Below are 17,409 nucleotides of genomic sequence, written 5' to 3'. Positions count from 1 at the left end.
TCACAAGGAAAAATAAAATTATATAATTATATTTATCACAATATTCATATTTTTTTTAACAAGAAAAAAAAAATACTGCCATATGAATGCAATGGCACCATCCAATCTATACCCCCATCTCTCCATGAAATTGGCTTCCTTTCAGATTTCATCTCAAAAACCTAAGAAAATCCTCATTTTCTTTCCCTTTTTTTTCTTCACCTTTTTTCTTTTTTGTTTTTTTTTACAAATGACTAATCTACCATCAATCCTCAACCCCATCTTCCCATGCTCAAAAAACTAACACCAGTTAATTTCAAGGGAACAGTCGTCATTTTCCATTCCGCAACCCACCGTAAGGTAATCAAAGGACAAGAAGAATTCTTCACTTTCTCAAATTATCTTACTAACCTTGTGCTAGCAAAGGCGACGACGTTGAATTTTGACGATGAGATAAGTCCCGTTTGAGGAAAAGGGCATAGAGGAGCTCGTTCCATGCGTCCGGGACCCCGGGCAAGCACCAGTGGCTACAGTCTTGCCTATGGAGAGGAGCTGGGCCTGCAGTTGGCCCCCTGTAGTACAATGAGGAGTGGCCATCTTTCCTCAATGCAGTCATCTGGGTCACATTCAACATATCCAATCCTTGCACTGGACCTTTCATTGAAACTACATCACTGACCATGTTCAAATGCGGGGCCCACGATCGGGACAGCAGCTGCGATGAGCTTAGCTCTGGCAGCTTCTCTAAATGACAGTTTCCTCCAGTCTTCCAATCCCCACCTCTGTATTGAACAATCAAAATTCAATGAGATCTACCACTAAGCTTTCTAAAACAAGAAAAAATATAAATAAATAAATAAATAAACTAAATGAAACAAATGCATCATTAAATCACATTAATGAATTTCTAATCCACTTGTGGCATAAGATATGTTGCTTCATTTCAAAGATCTTCGTGTTATTAAGCATTTAATGGATGATTTAAAAATCGACGGCAGTCTAATTTGGAAATTCTACTATCTAATTTGGAATTCCTACTCTTAGTAGAGTTTCCAAATATCATGAAATGATAATCGTGCAGATACGCAAGAACTCCTTTTGACTACACGACATGTTGTATAAATGAATCTCTCAAAACATAAAGAGGATAGATGAACGGCAATTGAATTAATTGACCATAGAAGATAAGTTACAAAGGATACAGATTAGGCAGAGTAGACTACAGATGAGTTGTATGGGAGATAATTATAACTTCTTTGGGATAATCTTGCTGGACTGTTGATGTGGATGTCTCCACAATCTTTCCTCTATTAGAAAGAACTCCATTTCATGGTTCTCGGGAATTCTACTGTGAGTAGAAATTCTAAAATTGACAAAGTAGCTTTCTTCTCTTAAAATGGCTAACAGCCAAAATGCAACCTTATATTGTACAATTTCAAGTATGGAAGATAGGATTTTTTTTGGGAAAGAAGTCTTTTAAAAACCAATACAAAATAGATAGGACAAGACCATGACGATGACAAGGACGATGCTGATGTATAATAACTGCATTCAATGGACTTTTTTTTTACTCCGACCAAGTGGCCAGTTCCTGAAGGTTAATGTTTTAATGTGGCAAAATTTTCACACCCGGCTTGAGTGGGGTGGCCTGTGGGATGTGGGGGCACACTCGAGGTGGGCGGCCCACAAAACCCATGTGATTTAGGGCTCGTGTGAGGCAGAACCCATGTGATTTGGGGCCCACAATGAGAGTTCGGCCGAGGACCTAGCCTATGGATTTGGGGCCTGAGCTATGAGATAAAGGGATTAATTCACCATGCTCTATCAGTTCAAGCTTTTAGAGCTAGTGGTTAATTGTCCTGCATCAAATTGGAAGAATTCATGCCGGTTCCAGGTCAAGCACCTCAGGTTGGAATATGGGTCAGGTCGGTTGTAGGTTGGATCCTCTTAAAGTCAGGTCAAGCTCAGGTTGACCCTTAAGCCAACCCAAACAGCCCAAGTTACACCCTTAATTTTCTTCCCACAGTGAAACTTTTTTCTCCAATCCACAGACCACATGTATCCTCTAATTCTATTTGTTCTCCCTCGACAATTTCCTTTTTACAAGATCATACCCTCAGCGCTCAATTTCCTTTTTGCAAGATCATACCCTCAAAAGGTTAAGATCATCCAATCAAGGAGAGTTTTGAAGCAGTCCATCCATTGACCGACATGATAGACCAATGGTCTAGATTAATGAGCCCCACTTGTCAGATCTGAAAACCCGTCTATACCATGCAAACATGTGGGTCATGCATCATAAAATTCCTCTTAGTTAGAAGATTGAAATGGATGCAAGAAAAGGGAAGCAAGAAATTTCGGTATTTGAAAGGAGGAGAAAGTTTCACAATTACCATGGACTTTGAGAGTTTCTTCCATTGTATAATATAGACATATGATTTTGGTCATTTTACAAAGGTAAGTCGATATTTACTGGGCTTGAATGCAATCGGCACGACTCACACACAACTCTGTCTATAAATAGTATCCACGTAAAGGTAACGGTGGCAACCGTTACACGTTACGAGGTCGTAACAGCTGCTAACCGCTGTTAACGGCCTGTTACACCCCCTATAAAGGCCGTAACAGCCCTGTAATGGTCTGTTACGGGGCAAATATAAGTTTTTCATATTTTTTTTCAGCGCTACAGAGCAAATACAGGTGCTTTTGGGTTTTTTCTTTCAATCAAAAAAGTGACCATAACGGCCGTTACAGGGGCTGTAACAGACATTTGGACCCGTATCATAAAGGTAATGGTGGTGGCCATTATGGTCACAGTTACCGTTATGGAATACCTTGATAGTATCTTACTTATAACAAGGCTAATGTTACATGCAACCATTTGGGCAGCCAAGTTGTTAGTGTAACTCAGATCTAGTTCCCTTACACATTCAAGATGTAGTGCCCCAACACTACCAGGAAATAAAAAACAATAAGAAAGGCTATGAGTGTGTTTAGTTGCACCAAATATCATGATATTTCATGATTAATCTGACTCAACCTAGACATGGGATGATTCATCGAGTCAACTCACAACCTTATTACCAACTAGCCAACTTCATGCTTCATGAAAATGCATTTATTTTATATCATGCACACTATTTCTAACTATTTTAAATATCTACCCATATTCATAACTTTTAATTATAATAATTAAAGAGTCAAGTCAGGATAATTCTCCAAACCCACCTGACCCAGCTGAACATCAAGTCAAGTCGAATCAAGTTTTTGGGTTTTCAAGTCGACTTGAAGGCAAAAGAAAAGAACTGCAATTTTATGAACGCATCCCATTACGAATGCCAGGAGAGTTGGTAATAAAATGGGCGATTCCTCCCGATCCAACCAATAATTCAAATTCAATTCAGTCATTTTTCAGAATGCCGCCAAAAATACTCATAATAGAAGCTCATCGATGCCAAGAAATTAACAGTATTCCCGTGAATTCATGCAAAACCCCGACAGAAATCAACTGAAGTAAGGCCAGTTAGAATATGAAGAGGAAATAAACAAACCTGAAATGAACTGGAGCGTATGTGCGAAAAACAACCTGGGTCTTGTTAATATTCACATCTCTGCCAATCCAATCAACCAATGTCTCAATCGATCTCTTATAAGCACTTTCAACACTCATCTCCATCTTCACATCATTGCCTATCTGGAAATAACAGCCACTGCCCAAGAAAAAGAACAAATTGAAATTTCAGTAATTGATGTTTGAGCTAAAACAAGATTGCATTTCTATTGGAATTCTAAAATATATATATATTGACGGTCTTGATTTCTCAATACTGCAAAAAATTCAATGCCTTTCTAATAAATAAATTGCTTTAATGGCCTAAATTCCTGCCAATCCACACTGCTCAAATCGTGGGCCCATTGTTGATAGAGTATAGCCTGAGAATGGCATGGATCGAACAAAACAATCGACTTGATGGCCAATCAATGGATGGTTAGGATCATCTGATCAGTATGAATTTTGGCATACAATCCACCCGCAATGCCGATCATAATGTGGTACGGTGGATGAATCACCACCGCGCAGCTGCAATAGCATCCCTTAAATTACCAACAAAAAAAATAGTAGGGCCCTCATGGGCCCACCTATTATCACAAACCACCAGCGGATAGGATGGATACACCATGGGCTGTACATGGCCCTCAAATAACACTGACCTGATTATCACAACCATCAAAAGAAGAACCTGCGAAATAGGTAGTGGGACAAAAATTGTTCAACCGTCCATCTTTAGGCCCTCAATCGGATACGGTTGTGATAATCTAATCAGGGTGATTTTGCGGCCATGCGCAATCCACATATACCTTACTAAGCCAATGGTCCACCTTTATGGCAGACAGCCCCATGTAGGACCCACAGAGAAAAGGGCATTTTAGACTTTTTACAAGCCCATAAAAATTCAGATCTCATGCCACTTTACGTTACCACAGGCATAAGATAAAAACAAGGAAGGAATGAATTGCAACGGCCATCTTTAGTCACGGATTCAAAACCAACGGATCAGCTTTGCTTTCCCACGACCAAACAAAAGACAGCCGTTAAAAGGTTTTCAAAAGAAAGGGACTACATCACACGTGGCCCAACACTTTAAGCTGAACTCACAGGCTCTCGATTCTAACAAGTGGGACCCACTATTCGGTAATCCTACTACCACTATTGTATTCAATCCTAGCCTGAATAGAGGCCCATTTAGGACTATTTTTCAAGGTGGGGAAACAATAAATCAGCGGTCTGGATTGATTTTCCTATGAAGAGATTATTTCTGTAAATGACGAGTGGTCTTGATTCACCAAAGCGTGGGCCCCATTTGTCAAACCGGGAAACACACGAACACCGTGCAAAGCCTCCGCAGGGTAATGGTTCCAACAGAAAATTACGATAATACCCTTGATCTTTCAGGAACGTGAATCACGTGACTTCCTTTCCCAAAACGGAATGATCCGTGCAGCTGGCAGGACCGTAATATGTTAGAGCACACTCTCCACCGTACACCTGGAAGTGAAATGTATGAATCTGGACCGTACATCTAGTCCCAACTATTTTGGATGGAAGATGGTTCGGAAATAGCAACAATCGGATGATTCAAGATATGGTAAGAAACAAATATGGTTGAAAGTAGACATTCCGGAGTGAAAAATGCCGAAAAGGAAATTTTGATGGCTATGATTATCCAATGGGTAATGGATGGCTAGGATCATCTGACCAGGGTAAGTTTAACCATATGGCTCATCCATTCTAGGGTACAATAGATGAACAGTCCAGATCTCATAAAAGTGTGCCATGTGAAAGGAGATTGAGTGCAAAACAAGTAATATATATTAGCCTTTTATATATTAAGGAAGATCTTTAGACCTTCTTACCCATGTCTGAATTCATACCTGGGCCCACCTCTGTCCATGGTGGCCCACTGTATGGGAGAAATTCACCATGAGAATTGTACATGGTCCCGATAACACCTCGATCGGGCGATCGCCACCATTCAATCAAGGGCCCACGAAGTGACGGTAAGATGGTTTTAATCTTACCGTCAATTTTGCACGACCCCACGATTGGATCTTCTCCTATCCAACGGTTCTTGTTAATTCCAAGTGGGTTCACTTTGGCCCATATATGAATTCACAGCACAATAAGGTGGCAAGATCAAAGGTCTACATTTCTCTTGGACAATCACAATTAAAGAGGTAATGTGACCCAGCTTGAAAAGGGTCAAAAGAGATGTTGTTTGTGGATCTGATAACCATATGATCAAAAGTGGGAAGAGGAGCCCACTTCCAAATTGGACAATAAAAAAGTCAAGATAGAGAGCCCACTACCAATGATAAGATTTCCTAATGGTGTTTTCCAACTGGATTTTTTCCTAAAAACAGTCACTTTGCTTTTCCATTTCAAATTCGCCATCAACTCCTTTTCATCCCACTGGCAATACCCGACAACCGCATTGCTGGACCGGATCGGAACGAATCTGACGTTTCTAACCACCCATTCTATCATCAGAAGTCTTGAATCATATGGCTACTATTGTCCAATTGGTGCTGGTTTCAGGGCATGTCAATTTGGCAGTTCATATCATATAAAGTCATTGAATTTTGGAACACATGACCACCCATGCACGAGATCCAAACCGTTTATTAGGCAGGCCATACCTGAAAGTCACAGATCAATTGGACAACCAATAGAACATTCAATCGCCTTCTCGAACCATCCATTCTCTCATCAAAAAATCACAATCAAATGGTTAGGACCGTCCAATTGGTAACAGTTTTTAGCCCATGTCCCATCTGCATCAGGGAGTATTTAATAATCACACTAGCACAAGATCTGAACCATTCATTGGGCAGGCCACACCCGAAAAGTCACCAATCAGACAACCCAAACTGCTTTGACTGAGGGGATTTCTTGAAAAGAAATCGATTGTTGATAGAGCATTGATCAACCTTTCCTTCTAACCACTTAGTCTCTCATCAAAATACGACCAATCAAACGGTTAGGATTGCCCAATCGGTACAGTTTTTGGGCAATAAGCATCAGATGATCAGTTCATATCATTTACTTAGTATCAGAGAATTCAAAAGAGAAAAGGATACATACCCTCTTATTGTCTTCTCATAGTTCCACCAGTGGCCAGTGTTCAAAACCAGCACGTCGGCGTCCCTCCATTGAGCAGAGCTCCAATCCATTACATCCAACTTCAGCGTCATCTTCACCTTTGGTGAGGACCCAGCTGGGGCCCGGCTCTGCAGCACCAGAAATGGAGCTCTGTAGTACTCAATGGTGCAGTTGAAATCCCTGAATTTGAACTGCAAGGACCCTTTATGCTTCGAAATTGGACTGCCGTTCACTTCGTAGATCGAATCTTTATCAGCAACCCCCAAAGAGAGCATGCATAGGAGAGACTCCCACTGATTTCTTCCAATCGAATCGCCCACGAATACCAACCGACGGTTCCGCAGCCTTTCCAGCATCGCCTTTGCATTGAAACTTTATAGGACAGAAATAACAGACAGCACCCAGAATCAGCCTTCGCTGAAAACCGTCAGAAAATGAATGAGCATAGCAGATTGGGTTTTGGGAATGAAGACTAGGGTCTGTTTGGATGATCAACTGAAGTGAATTGAGATAAACCAATGTGGGGTAGACCCCTTTTGAAGTCCATGGAGTTGCAGTTGGGACTTTGGTTGTCATCATAAGTTTAAATGGTATTACTTCCACTTCAGTAAAACTGATTTCTCACAACCTGATTCGTCTAATCATCCAAAATACACCCTATTCCAACAATCAAAAAACAACAACAACAATACAAAGAAAATTCAATGACTTTTGGAAGTAACACTGCAAGGGTTCCAATCAGAGTCCAAAATATCATCCAACATGACTCAGTTTCACCCAAGTCATATCAGTTTCGGAAGGGGCCTGGATGAATAATCAGACTGACATGGGGACCCAAATGATCAAAATGGCGGAAGCCATACCAGTTTCAGTCTCCAAGCAAAAGTCACACTCCTAAACGGCTACCATGTGAAATCTTCGGGTTTTTTCCTCTTCCTATCCCTATTACCAGATCAATTTGTTCTTTTTTCTCTGACAGATGGTCAGAACGTCATCTGGGTTTGAATCCTTTGAAACCATGGTTTTGAATCCAAATAAAAATCAAATAACTTTTCTAAATCAAACAATGAAACAAATTGTAAATTTGGATAATTGGAGAAAAAAAAAAATTTTAAGGTTCTGGAGTACTTTTCTCTGTGTTGGATTTGAAGAAAATGAAAGAAAATGAAAAAATTTATTGCCTTTCTTACAGAATAGTTTCCAATCAGATCCATACAAATTCAAATAAGAGGAGAACATCAGAAACTGCGTACTGAAAAAACCAAAACTGTTGGCTAGGATTTGCAAAATGGTCTCTAGCAAGCAAGATAATCCGATCATTAGAAAACAGAAATCCCCTCGAAATAATCACAAGTCCAAACACTCTCTCTCTCTCTCTCTCTCTCTCTCTCTCTCTCTCTCTCCAAAAACAATTATATTTCTTCCGAATAGATTGAAGATCGATTTTTCACCTGAAAATAGAGGAGAAATCCAGACCTCAAAATTAAAGAACAGATGAATCTTTTCAATCCAAACTTTACAGAAACAATCTCCTTTCAGTGCAGAAAAGTTCTAAACACATCCACAACCTTCACCAATTGAAGAGAAATACAGACATCCATTCCAATAGACACTATTTCTCGAGTGTCTCCAATAAGAACTTACGGACGTTTTTGTAGGCACTATCGAATTGAATCGATCACAACTCCTAGTCTACTAAAGTGGGAAGAACCACACTCTTATTTCCTCAGGCATCCAGATTGAGAATCTGCAGCCTCTGGACTCCAAATTGAAATCCTGTTAGTTTCAAGACGAACTCAGAAAATTAACTGTCATTTGGCAGCTAATTCCTCGTTATAAGCACTAAAAACTTCATTATTTTCCATAATCCGAATTTTCATGATTCAATTCACTTCTCCCTCCCAAAGCCAGCATAAAAAATAATTTTAAAAAAAAAAAAAATTTTAAAAGGTATTGTTACAGAAAACATGTATTTTGACTCATTGAAATGAATGAAATTCAAAGCCACAAAATTACAGATTCTGACAATTCAAAGCCCTTGATTTCACCAATTGAAACACAAAAAAATTCAAAAATAGAAGAGAGAAAAAAACCCCAAAAAACCATTATTTTTTAATAAAATACAAAAAAAAAAAAAAAAAAGAGTCTGACTAGTGCATTCTACTGACGCATCCACATACCCATAAAATACTAACAGAACAACTACAATTCAAGAAAATTATAAGATAAAAATAAGAAATCCAACAGTTCTCAATGCTTTGATCATCATAGCTATTTCATATAGAAATTACCAACAATATACCCGCAAAAATTCAAACCAAGAAAATTAGAATTCAAGAAAATTCAAGGAGAAAAAGAACAACCTCGGCAAATTGCAACGGTTCGGTTGCCACCGCCATTTCGTGTAGAAATCATCAGGCCTTCCGTTCTCCGAGCACCGAAACCCGTCGTCCAAAAACCTGCAATCCTTCGACTGATACAACGGATACCGTTCATCCCAAACCCACTTCCCATCAAACAAATCACAGCCATCCGAGTCCCCTCCGATGAATCCTGACCGTCGCTTCTCCCCTGATTCTGCAAACCCGAACCGGAGCAACTGCTGCGGCTGTGCCCGAATCCGGAAGCCTTTGCGAACTACCTTATAATCCAAGTAAAAGAAACAGCAGAGGAAGCAGAACACAGTCAGGGAGAAGAATCCCAATATCCCCAGTGGCTCCATCAATTTCAGGCGCTTGAGCTTCTTCAAAAGCTCCATTGCAGAAGAGAAGAAAGGTGGGTTCTTTTGTGGGGATTGAGGTGCTGATGGGCTTTTAGTCATTAGGGAAGGAGAAATGGGTATTTCTGCGAATGGGTTTTGGTTGGAAAGAGACTCTGAGGGAGGAAAAGTATGGAATGGGTCTTGGGAAGAGAGTTTGAAGGTTTTAAAGAGATGGATTATTGCTTGTTAAGGAAGTAGAGAATGGGTATGTTTGGAATGGGGATTTGGAAGGTGATTCTGTGGATTTTGGAGTGATGGACGCTCCTGTTTTAAAGAGAATAAACAAGGAAGTTTTAAAGGTCATGGAAATATAGGAATTTTTCTAGTAGTTTGATAGAGAGAGAGAGAGAGAGAGAGAGAGAGAGAGATTGGGATGGGAATTTTAAGAGATTGGGTAAGAGGAATGACAGAAGGCGGCCTGAAAACAATGCTGGCATTCATGGAGAACAGAAATGCTTTCTAAAAAGTCCTTTTTTCCATCTTTTTCTGTTCGAGAGAGAGAGAGAGAGAGAGCTTAAAGGGTGGTTTGGAAGCAAGTTAGCATTCATGGTGCTGAAATCTCCCCCTTTTATTATTTTTTTCTACTTTCTTCCTCCTTGTCATGGTTTTTCTGGAGAGAGAGAGAGAGAGAGAGAGAGAGAGAGGCGCTGTTCTTACACAGGATAGAAACAGTAACTTGCTGTAACTGCTCATTGCTTCTAGTTTAGATACTCTGGCAGAGCGTTACATTTCATACGCATGCAATCCGAAATGGTACACGTGGAATTCAGGTAACTAATTTAAAAAATTCAAATTTCGGAACCCAGCTGTTGTGTTTCAATTAATAAAATAAGATTTACAATGAAAAAAAATGTCACAAAGGGATGTGGGTAGATATCTAGAGATGATTTAATTGAAGAAAGTATTTAACGGTCCACATTCCACTAAAATCATATCAAGTGATCGCAAGTTTTTTCATTCAATCAATTTGATTTTGGATTTTTTATCTATCTATAGTGGGTTCCACATTTTGAGCTGTTTAGTTATATTAGCAGCACGGAAATTTTAAGTGCATGAGTATGAACTAACCAGCTCTGCCAGAGTACTAAATATATGCTTTTCTAACTTTTCTGCAATTTGAACTTGAGATTATTTGATCCTCGGCTCGAGGATGTGTGCAGTGTGCTCGGGTTTTCAGTTTGTGCAATTGGATCCCTTGGTTAAGTCATCCAGACCATTGGTTTGTTGGGTCCTACCATCAGTGAACCATGACTTGAAATTTCCATCGATAGAAAATTCATAATAATTTAATTTCAAGCTTGAAAATAGATCGATCAAGACCAGAAACGCAGCAGTGTCCATTCATCATAACAAGGCCCCAAGAATGATGAGCGGGTAGATCTGTGTGGGGTCCACCGTGATGTATCTATTTATCCATGCGGTCCATCCATTTTCTCATGTAATTTTTATATATAAGCCCAAAAATGAGACAGATCCAGCGGTCAAGTGAACCACACCAAATAGTAATATTGGGATTGCATGTGACCGGTTTGAAGCGTTGGATCAGCCTCATTTTTAAGCTCATACAAAAGAGATGATCTGAGATAAGGGATGGATGGCGTGGATAAACAGATATATCATGGTGGGCTCCCACGCAATGTGTACGTTCGTAGGTAGAGACGGACGGGAGTCGGACGCAATCCGCGTACCTCCCTCCACCAGTCTTGAATTGGGTACTACCCCACCGTCAGCTAAGCTAGAGACGGACGGTCTCGCAGGAGTTCTGTGGGGCCGCTGTGATATATGTGCCTTATCCAAGCCGTACATCCATTTTTAAAGATTATTTTATGATATTATTCCAAAAATTATATAGATCTCAGGCTCGAATGGACCACACCACATGAAACAGCGGTGATAATAATCCTACTGTTGAAACCTTGATAATGCCCACCATAATGTTTATTTTCCATCCAACCTGTTCATAAGTTCACATAGACGTGGATGAACGTAAAACATGAATATCAGCTTCGTCCAAAACTTCTGTGAGCCTAGGGGGTTTTCAGCTGTAGGCATTTAATCTTCACTATTTCCCATGGTGTGGTCCACTAGAGTATTATTTCTGCCTTATTTTTTATACCTATCCTAAAATGATTTTTAATAATGGATAGACGGTGTAGATAAAACACATAAATGACGATGGGCTCCACAGAGCCCTAACATGACCGTCTGTCTCTAGCAAGGTCCCTCTACCAGTAGTAGGTTCTATCGCTTTAAAGTGGGCCCATTTGTAAGATCCAAAAATTTGTGCGTTCATCACTATTTTTAAAATGGTGGTGATGGATATCATCGACGGTTGTTGCCCCCCATAATCAGAAATCCCTACCATCCAAATCACCGCCCCGTTTTATATGGACCCTCCACCTGATAAAACAATTTCAACCATCCAATTTCGAATGGTAAATATGGACTACTGACCACTCTACTCTTCAACAGTCCATTCTAATCTCCAACTAACTGATTGGCTAGGATCATTCGATCCGACTCGTTCTCAGGCAAGCTCCAATCAATAACTGATCCCCCACAATTTGGACGGTGCAGATGATACCGTGGATGAATCACCACCACTAAAAGAAGTGGTGATCACTATCACAGTAGTCTTGAACTAATCTTTTTCCGTAGTGTGGATTTGGAATGAAGTGGATGGGAAGAAATTCCAAAGCAGGGTTTGGTAGTTTTACGTGGGCCGAGAATTCAGGCAAGAGACAGGATTCAAACGTGCATCCATACATGTAAATATTCCCATACAATCGCTGTTTGTAGGACAGGAATCCTCTACCGGACCTGTTGTAGAAAGGGCGTGCAACATCCGAACTCTATGGGTCCCACCATGATTTTATTTTTATTTTTTACATCTATCCCATCCATTTGTTGAGAGACCTCATTTCCACCGTACATTCCGAAATCCGATTGATTCGGATCTCAGTTGGGCCATACACCACGTGAATAAGAATCATCACTAAATTCAATCGGTGAAGCCCACCTCAGTTTCGAATCAAGCTGATTTTTGGGGTTTATCTCCATACTGGTTATACCACCTGATGAACGGATTGGATGGCATATAAACAACACGGTGGCCCCAGGAAGGTTTCTATGGTGGGCCTCCATCCATACATTTCCCTGTGGTGTGGCCCACCTGACTATTGGATCGAGCTGCTTGATGGGATCAGCAATAAAAAGAGGTTTTGCTACTAATGGACGGAGTAGATGTCGTACATACATTACAGGTGTGGGCCTACAGAGGTCGGGTGTTACACGCTCTTCCTACAACGGGTGTTGTAGGGGATTCTTGTCTTCCGTTTGCACGAGAGGAAAAGGAAGCTAGTGGGGCCGATCGTGTTGAAACAAGTTACGGAAATGCGAGTGTGTGGAGATCATTCCGAAAATGCCCTTACTTATCAAAAGATTTTGCAACCATACCCTTGACGATTGACTACAAGGTGGGCCCTACATCACAGTGAGACCTCTCTCGCCCATTAATTTGTAGGTCCACGATTTCAAACTTCCACAAAATAAAACCATGAAAATGTGATGTGGACCGTTCATGTGGAAATAGTCAATGGCCGGCAATCTCATCTCTACAGTCAACATTTTTGTTTTTCATAGTAGACTGGTACTAATTGGACGGTTCTGACCATCCAATCAACAGATTATGAAATTTACAGTCAAAATCATCACTTCCATCAGGAGGATCCTAACCATACATCCATGTGATTAGATGCAGAATGAATCAAAAGCTAAAAGTTTGTTTGATTATCTATTTATCAGACTGGTGAACATTTTTTGGACGGTTAAAAACATCTTATTATTTATTATTTATTTACTTATATCTAATATTATTTATTATTTGTTTACTTATACATAATTGGGTTTGGGCAATCTACTTTTCCAAAGGAGAAATTTCATCACTGCCTTTATTTGTTCTTTGCAAGAAAAGTAGAGAATTGAGAATTGGGGGGCCCACGGGTGTGCCTCTCACATCTAATGCACACCAACATATTTATTAGATAAGCCAAAAATACGGTGGATTCAATCATAAGGTAGGCTAATTTATAATAAATAATATATACCATTCAAATTTTTTTCAACTGAAGTGTGGCCCATTAGATGATTTACTAATGTTTTGTACTTGCTATCACAATGGTGGGGTGCATGTATTAGATGGGTTGGATGTTATAAACATATCACATGGGTTCCTTGAGTCTCAACTTTTTCGCTATGTATAAAGAAAATAATTAGATTATAGGGCATTTTTTTAGCAATTTTCTTTTAAAAATAAAAAAATAAAAGCACCTCTGTTGATTTCAAATCCTCGGGCATTATTTAGTAAAACTTAGATTCATGAGGAGTTTTTATTAAAAATACTTTTATTAATCAGGCTAAAAAAATCCTCAAACCACACCACCCATTTTGGTACACCCATATCGGGCCAATGATGGCTTGTGCTCAGGCTTCTAGTGGGAGCACCTACCCCTTATACTAGAGTTGGGCATTGAGTCGAGTTGGACTGGATTGTGTCCAACTCGACTTGATCCAATTTTTCAAGAACCTAACTCGAATTCGATCCGATCAGAGACTGAGTCCAGAAGGGTTGACTCGATCCAATCCGAATCCTTGCTAGCCTGACTCGAATCGAGTCCGACTTGATCTAGAAAACCGAATCAAGTCGGATCGAGTTGAGTCTGTCCAGTCGATTCGGACTGGACTAAATCAAGATCGGGAGAGGGGGAGAGAAAGGAGGAGATGTGAGAAAGAAGGAGAGAAAGGAGGAGAGAAAGAAGGAGAGGAAAATCGAGAGAGAAAGAGGGAGAGAAAGGAAGAGAGATGGGTGGGTGCGGCACCTCATTCAGGTAGAGAAAGAGGATTTCGTTTGGATGAGGTGGGTAGTAAAAAAGTAAAAATAAAAAATTAAATATTAATTATATAGTACCTGACCGAATCGGATCAGACCGGTCCGGATTGGCCACTGATCCAAACTCGACTCGATGTACGTTAGAATCTGAGTGGACCTACTCAAACCAACCCGATCCTAGCCTTCAATTCGGATCGAGTCGAATTCGTCGGATCGAGTCAGATTCTGCCCACCTCTACCTCTAACACCCTTAGCAAAACCTAATGAATTTAGCATAATTAATCTAGATCACTTTTCAAGTATTTTTCGTTTTTTTTTTTATACACACCCACACCACGTAAGCACTCGATCCCATGATGTTAGTGTTTAAGAGAGTCTATCTACCACTTAGCCACAAATTCAAACCCACTATCCAAGTGTTCAGGAGCACTATAACCTTGAGAAGCTTTGAGAACATGGTTAAAAGACTTGACGACCCATAATTCATTCCACTCAACTTTGAGTCTGCTATCTCGTTCAAATCTTAAAACCAAGCTTTAGACCTCTAAATCATTTCTTTAGACTAAATATTAGAAAGAGAAAAAAAAAATGCATTCTTGAAAAAACAAGGCTCTCTATTTAATAAATATTAGACTTCTTCCTTACGAGGACCCTCATGTGAGGGGTGGAACATGTGTCAGAGAGATTTGAACCATTTATCGGGTAGGTTACACAATAAATCTGCCATAGACCAAAAAATAATGTTTAAATTTGCATAAGAAAAGAGAAAATTTTAGATACAATGGCAGAGTGTGATGGATGATATGTAAGCACTTAAAAGTTGCACACCTGACATACGAGTAATCAAATTGAACTTAAATTTGTGTACCTGACATACAAGTAATCAAATTGAACCATCCAAATTATAATATTATGTGTAGATGTATCATGAACTAAAAATTAAGGTTATTTGATTACCAACTATCAGATTGGTGGACAATTATCGGACAACTATATGAAAAATATCCAACGGTCCTATTTTCACAAACAAGTGTCCTCAAATTAGAGGCTAGGATTGTTCAACCAATCTGATCTGAGTGTGGCTTCGAAACAGTGATATGCACAAACATATTCAGTTTTATTTAAGTTAATATATGGCACGTTTATAATCCTAAGTATTATATAACTCTAAGAAAATGGTCATGAGAAAGGGGGAAAAAAAGTTGAATGGTCCGATCCAAATTCAATTACCTCTGTGGTTCACTTAATCACCCTACTACATTGATTTCTGTTATATGTTCTCTGTGTGCGGTAGCTGGTGTACCTGATGTGTTGAGAATTCATTTTGGTTAAAATCAATAAAAACATTTTTTAAAATAAAAAATTTCAAATATCTTCATTATCCCTCTAAATTCATTTTGAAATTTTATGAAAATATATGTTTTTCGTTTGTCCCATGTCGCTTAGAGATAAAAAATTTCTTGGGTTTATAAATGGTTTTAAGGATGGTTTACTTGGAAAGAGAAGAGGGAGAGCTTAGGGACATGTTTTGGTGCTCTCCGCTAGAGGTGTACACAAACCGAGCTAGCTCAGTTAGCTCACTCAACTCGACTCGAAAAAACTCAATTCGACTTGGTTCGAAGCTAAGTTCAAGCCGAGTCGAGCTGATTTTTTGAGCTTGAAAATGAGTTCGAGCTGGCCCTAGCTTGATTCAACTCGATCAAACCCAGCTTGAATCGAACTCGAATCGAACCTGTTTGGTGACTTGATTACTTTGATATTGATGTTGCTCACCAAGTGTTTGATGAAATGACTCAACGAAGTATGGTTGGTGGCAAGGAAGGTATGTATATGAAACCAATATCCTTTTTTTTCTTGATTTTTATGTTGCTTAGAAGGTGTTTGATAAAATACCTGTAAAACATTGCTGCTATCTTCAATACAGTGAGATTTTGAAGGTACAATTTAGGTGTTTGTGAAAATACTGCACAGGCAAACTTGGCTCAATCTTGGCTCGAACTTGGCTCAAACTGGCCTGAGCTGCTACCGAACCGAGCCGTGCTGGCTAGTCAGGCTGGAGGACCAAGCCGAGCCGAGCTTGAGCTGAGGTTAGCTAGTGGTGGAGCCGAGTTGAGCTGAGGCCATCTCGACTCAGTTCGACTCAATGTACACCCCTACTCTCCACTCCACATGCACGCACTATTGTGCCAGTGAGGGCATGGGAAATGTAGCTGTGAGATTGTAGAGGCGTACTGCGCGCTTTGCGATCGCAACCTCTAAAGTGGATCATTGTCAGTTAGATGGTTGATCATGTTCTCATGGGTCAGCTCAGCCAATAGATGACCTTGTACATTCAATTTCTCACATCATGCAAAACAACAATAGCAGTTTACAGGTATTTCATCAAACACTTGGTAGGCAGTATCAAAATCAAGATATAGAGGTAATTTTATCATGTAAAGTTCTTTTTTATAGTGATTTGTTTCATATCCATACCTTCTTTGCTACCAATTGATCCCACGGAGAATGTATGTACCCATAGGGGTGTACACGAGTCGATCCAAGTCGAACTGGGCTCAACCCGGCCCAGCCCGGTCACCAGCCACACCCAGCCCAAACCCGGCACAGCTCGGTCACCGGGCCAACATGTCCAGCCTGAATTCAGCCCAGTAAGCAATCAAGCGAGTTTCGGACCAATTTCCGGCCCACTCCATTTACAAAGGGATGGACGGCGTTCTCACTTCTCTGTCTTAAATGATTAGAATAAACATTTAGGATATATATATATATATATATATATATATATATATAACGGCCGAGTCAGGCTAGGTCGGCCCAAGTTGGACCAAGTCGAGTCGGGTTTCGGACCGAGTCGGGCCAAACTGGGACAAGTTTGAACTCGGCCCGAACTCATTTCCGGGTCGGGCCGAGTCAAGCGAGTTAACCGAGCTAGCCCGGTTTGTGTATAGCCCTATGTACCCGAAACAATACTTTGTTGAGATATTTCATCAAACACTTGATGAGCAACTTCAATATCAAAATAACCAAGTCATCGAACTGATTTGATCTGAGTTCGATTTGAGTTAAGGTTTGTTCCGAGTCGATTCTAGCTCAGACAAGCTCGAACTCAGCTTGAAATTT

General features: G+C 40.0%; 1 protein-coding gene across 1 annotated transcript; it reads right to left on the bottom strand.

Annotated features, from left to right (window-relative positions):
• On the bottom strand, window positions 1–10,022 carry LOC131226081 (protein trichome birefringence-like 10). The gene is made up of 4 exons (XM_058221761.1): window positions 9,004–10,022; window positions 6,623–7,012; window positions 3,531–3,689; window positions 1–761 (listed from the first exon to the last, which is right to left on the bottom strand). Exons 1-4 carry the CDS (start codon window positions 9,459–9,461, stop codon window positions 386–388), a joined length of 1,383 nt encoding a protein of 460 aa, XP_058077744.1. The 5' UTR covers window positions 9,462–10,022; the 3' UTR covers window positions 1–385.
• Between the last annotated feature and the right edge of the window lie 7,387 nt (window positions 10,023–17,409).

This window comes from Magnolia sinica, chromosome 14, assembly GCF_029962835.1.
Source record: "Magnolia sinica isolate HGM2019 chromosome 14, MsV1, whole genome shotgun sequence".
Classification (NCBI taxonomy): domain Eukaryota; kingdom Viridiplantae; phylum Streptophyta; class Magnoliopsida; order Magnoliales; family Magnoliaceae; genus Magnolia; species Magnolia sinica.
Note: the sequence above shows the minus strand (reverse complement) of the source record. Positions and strands in the feature narration are given on the sequence as shown.

Coding starts and splice junctions, on each gene's coding strand:
- LOC131226081 (XM_058221761.1), bottom strand. CDS start 9,461: ATGACTAAAAGCCCATCAGCACCTCAATCCCCACAAAAGAACCCACCT. Junction 7,013..9,003: donor AACCGTTGCAATTTGCCGAG/GTTGTTCTTTTT, acceptor TGTCCTATAAAG/TTTCAATGCAAAGGCGATGC. Junction 762..3,530: donor TACGCTCCAGTTCATTTCAG/GTTTGTTTATTT, acceptor TGTTCAATACAG/AGGTGGGGATTGGAAGACTG.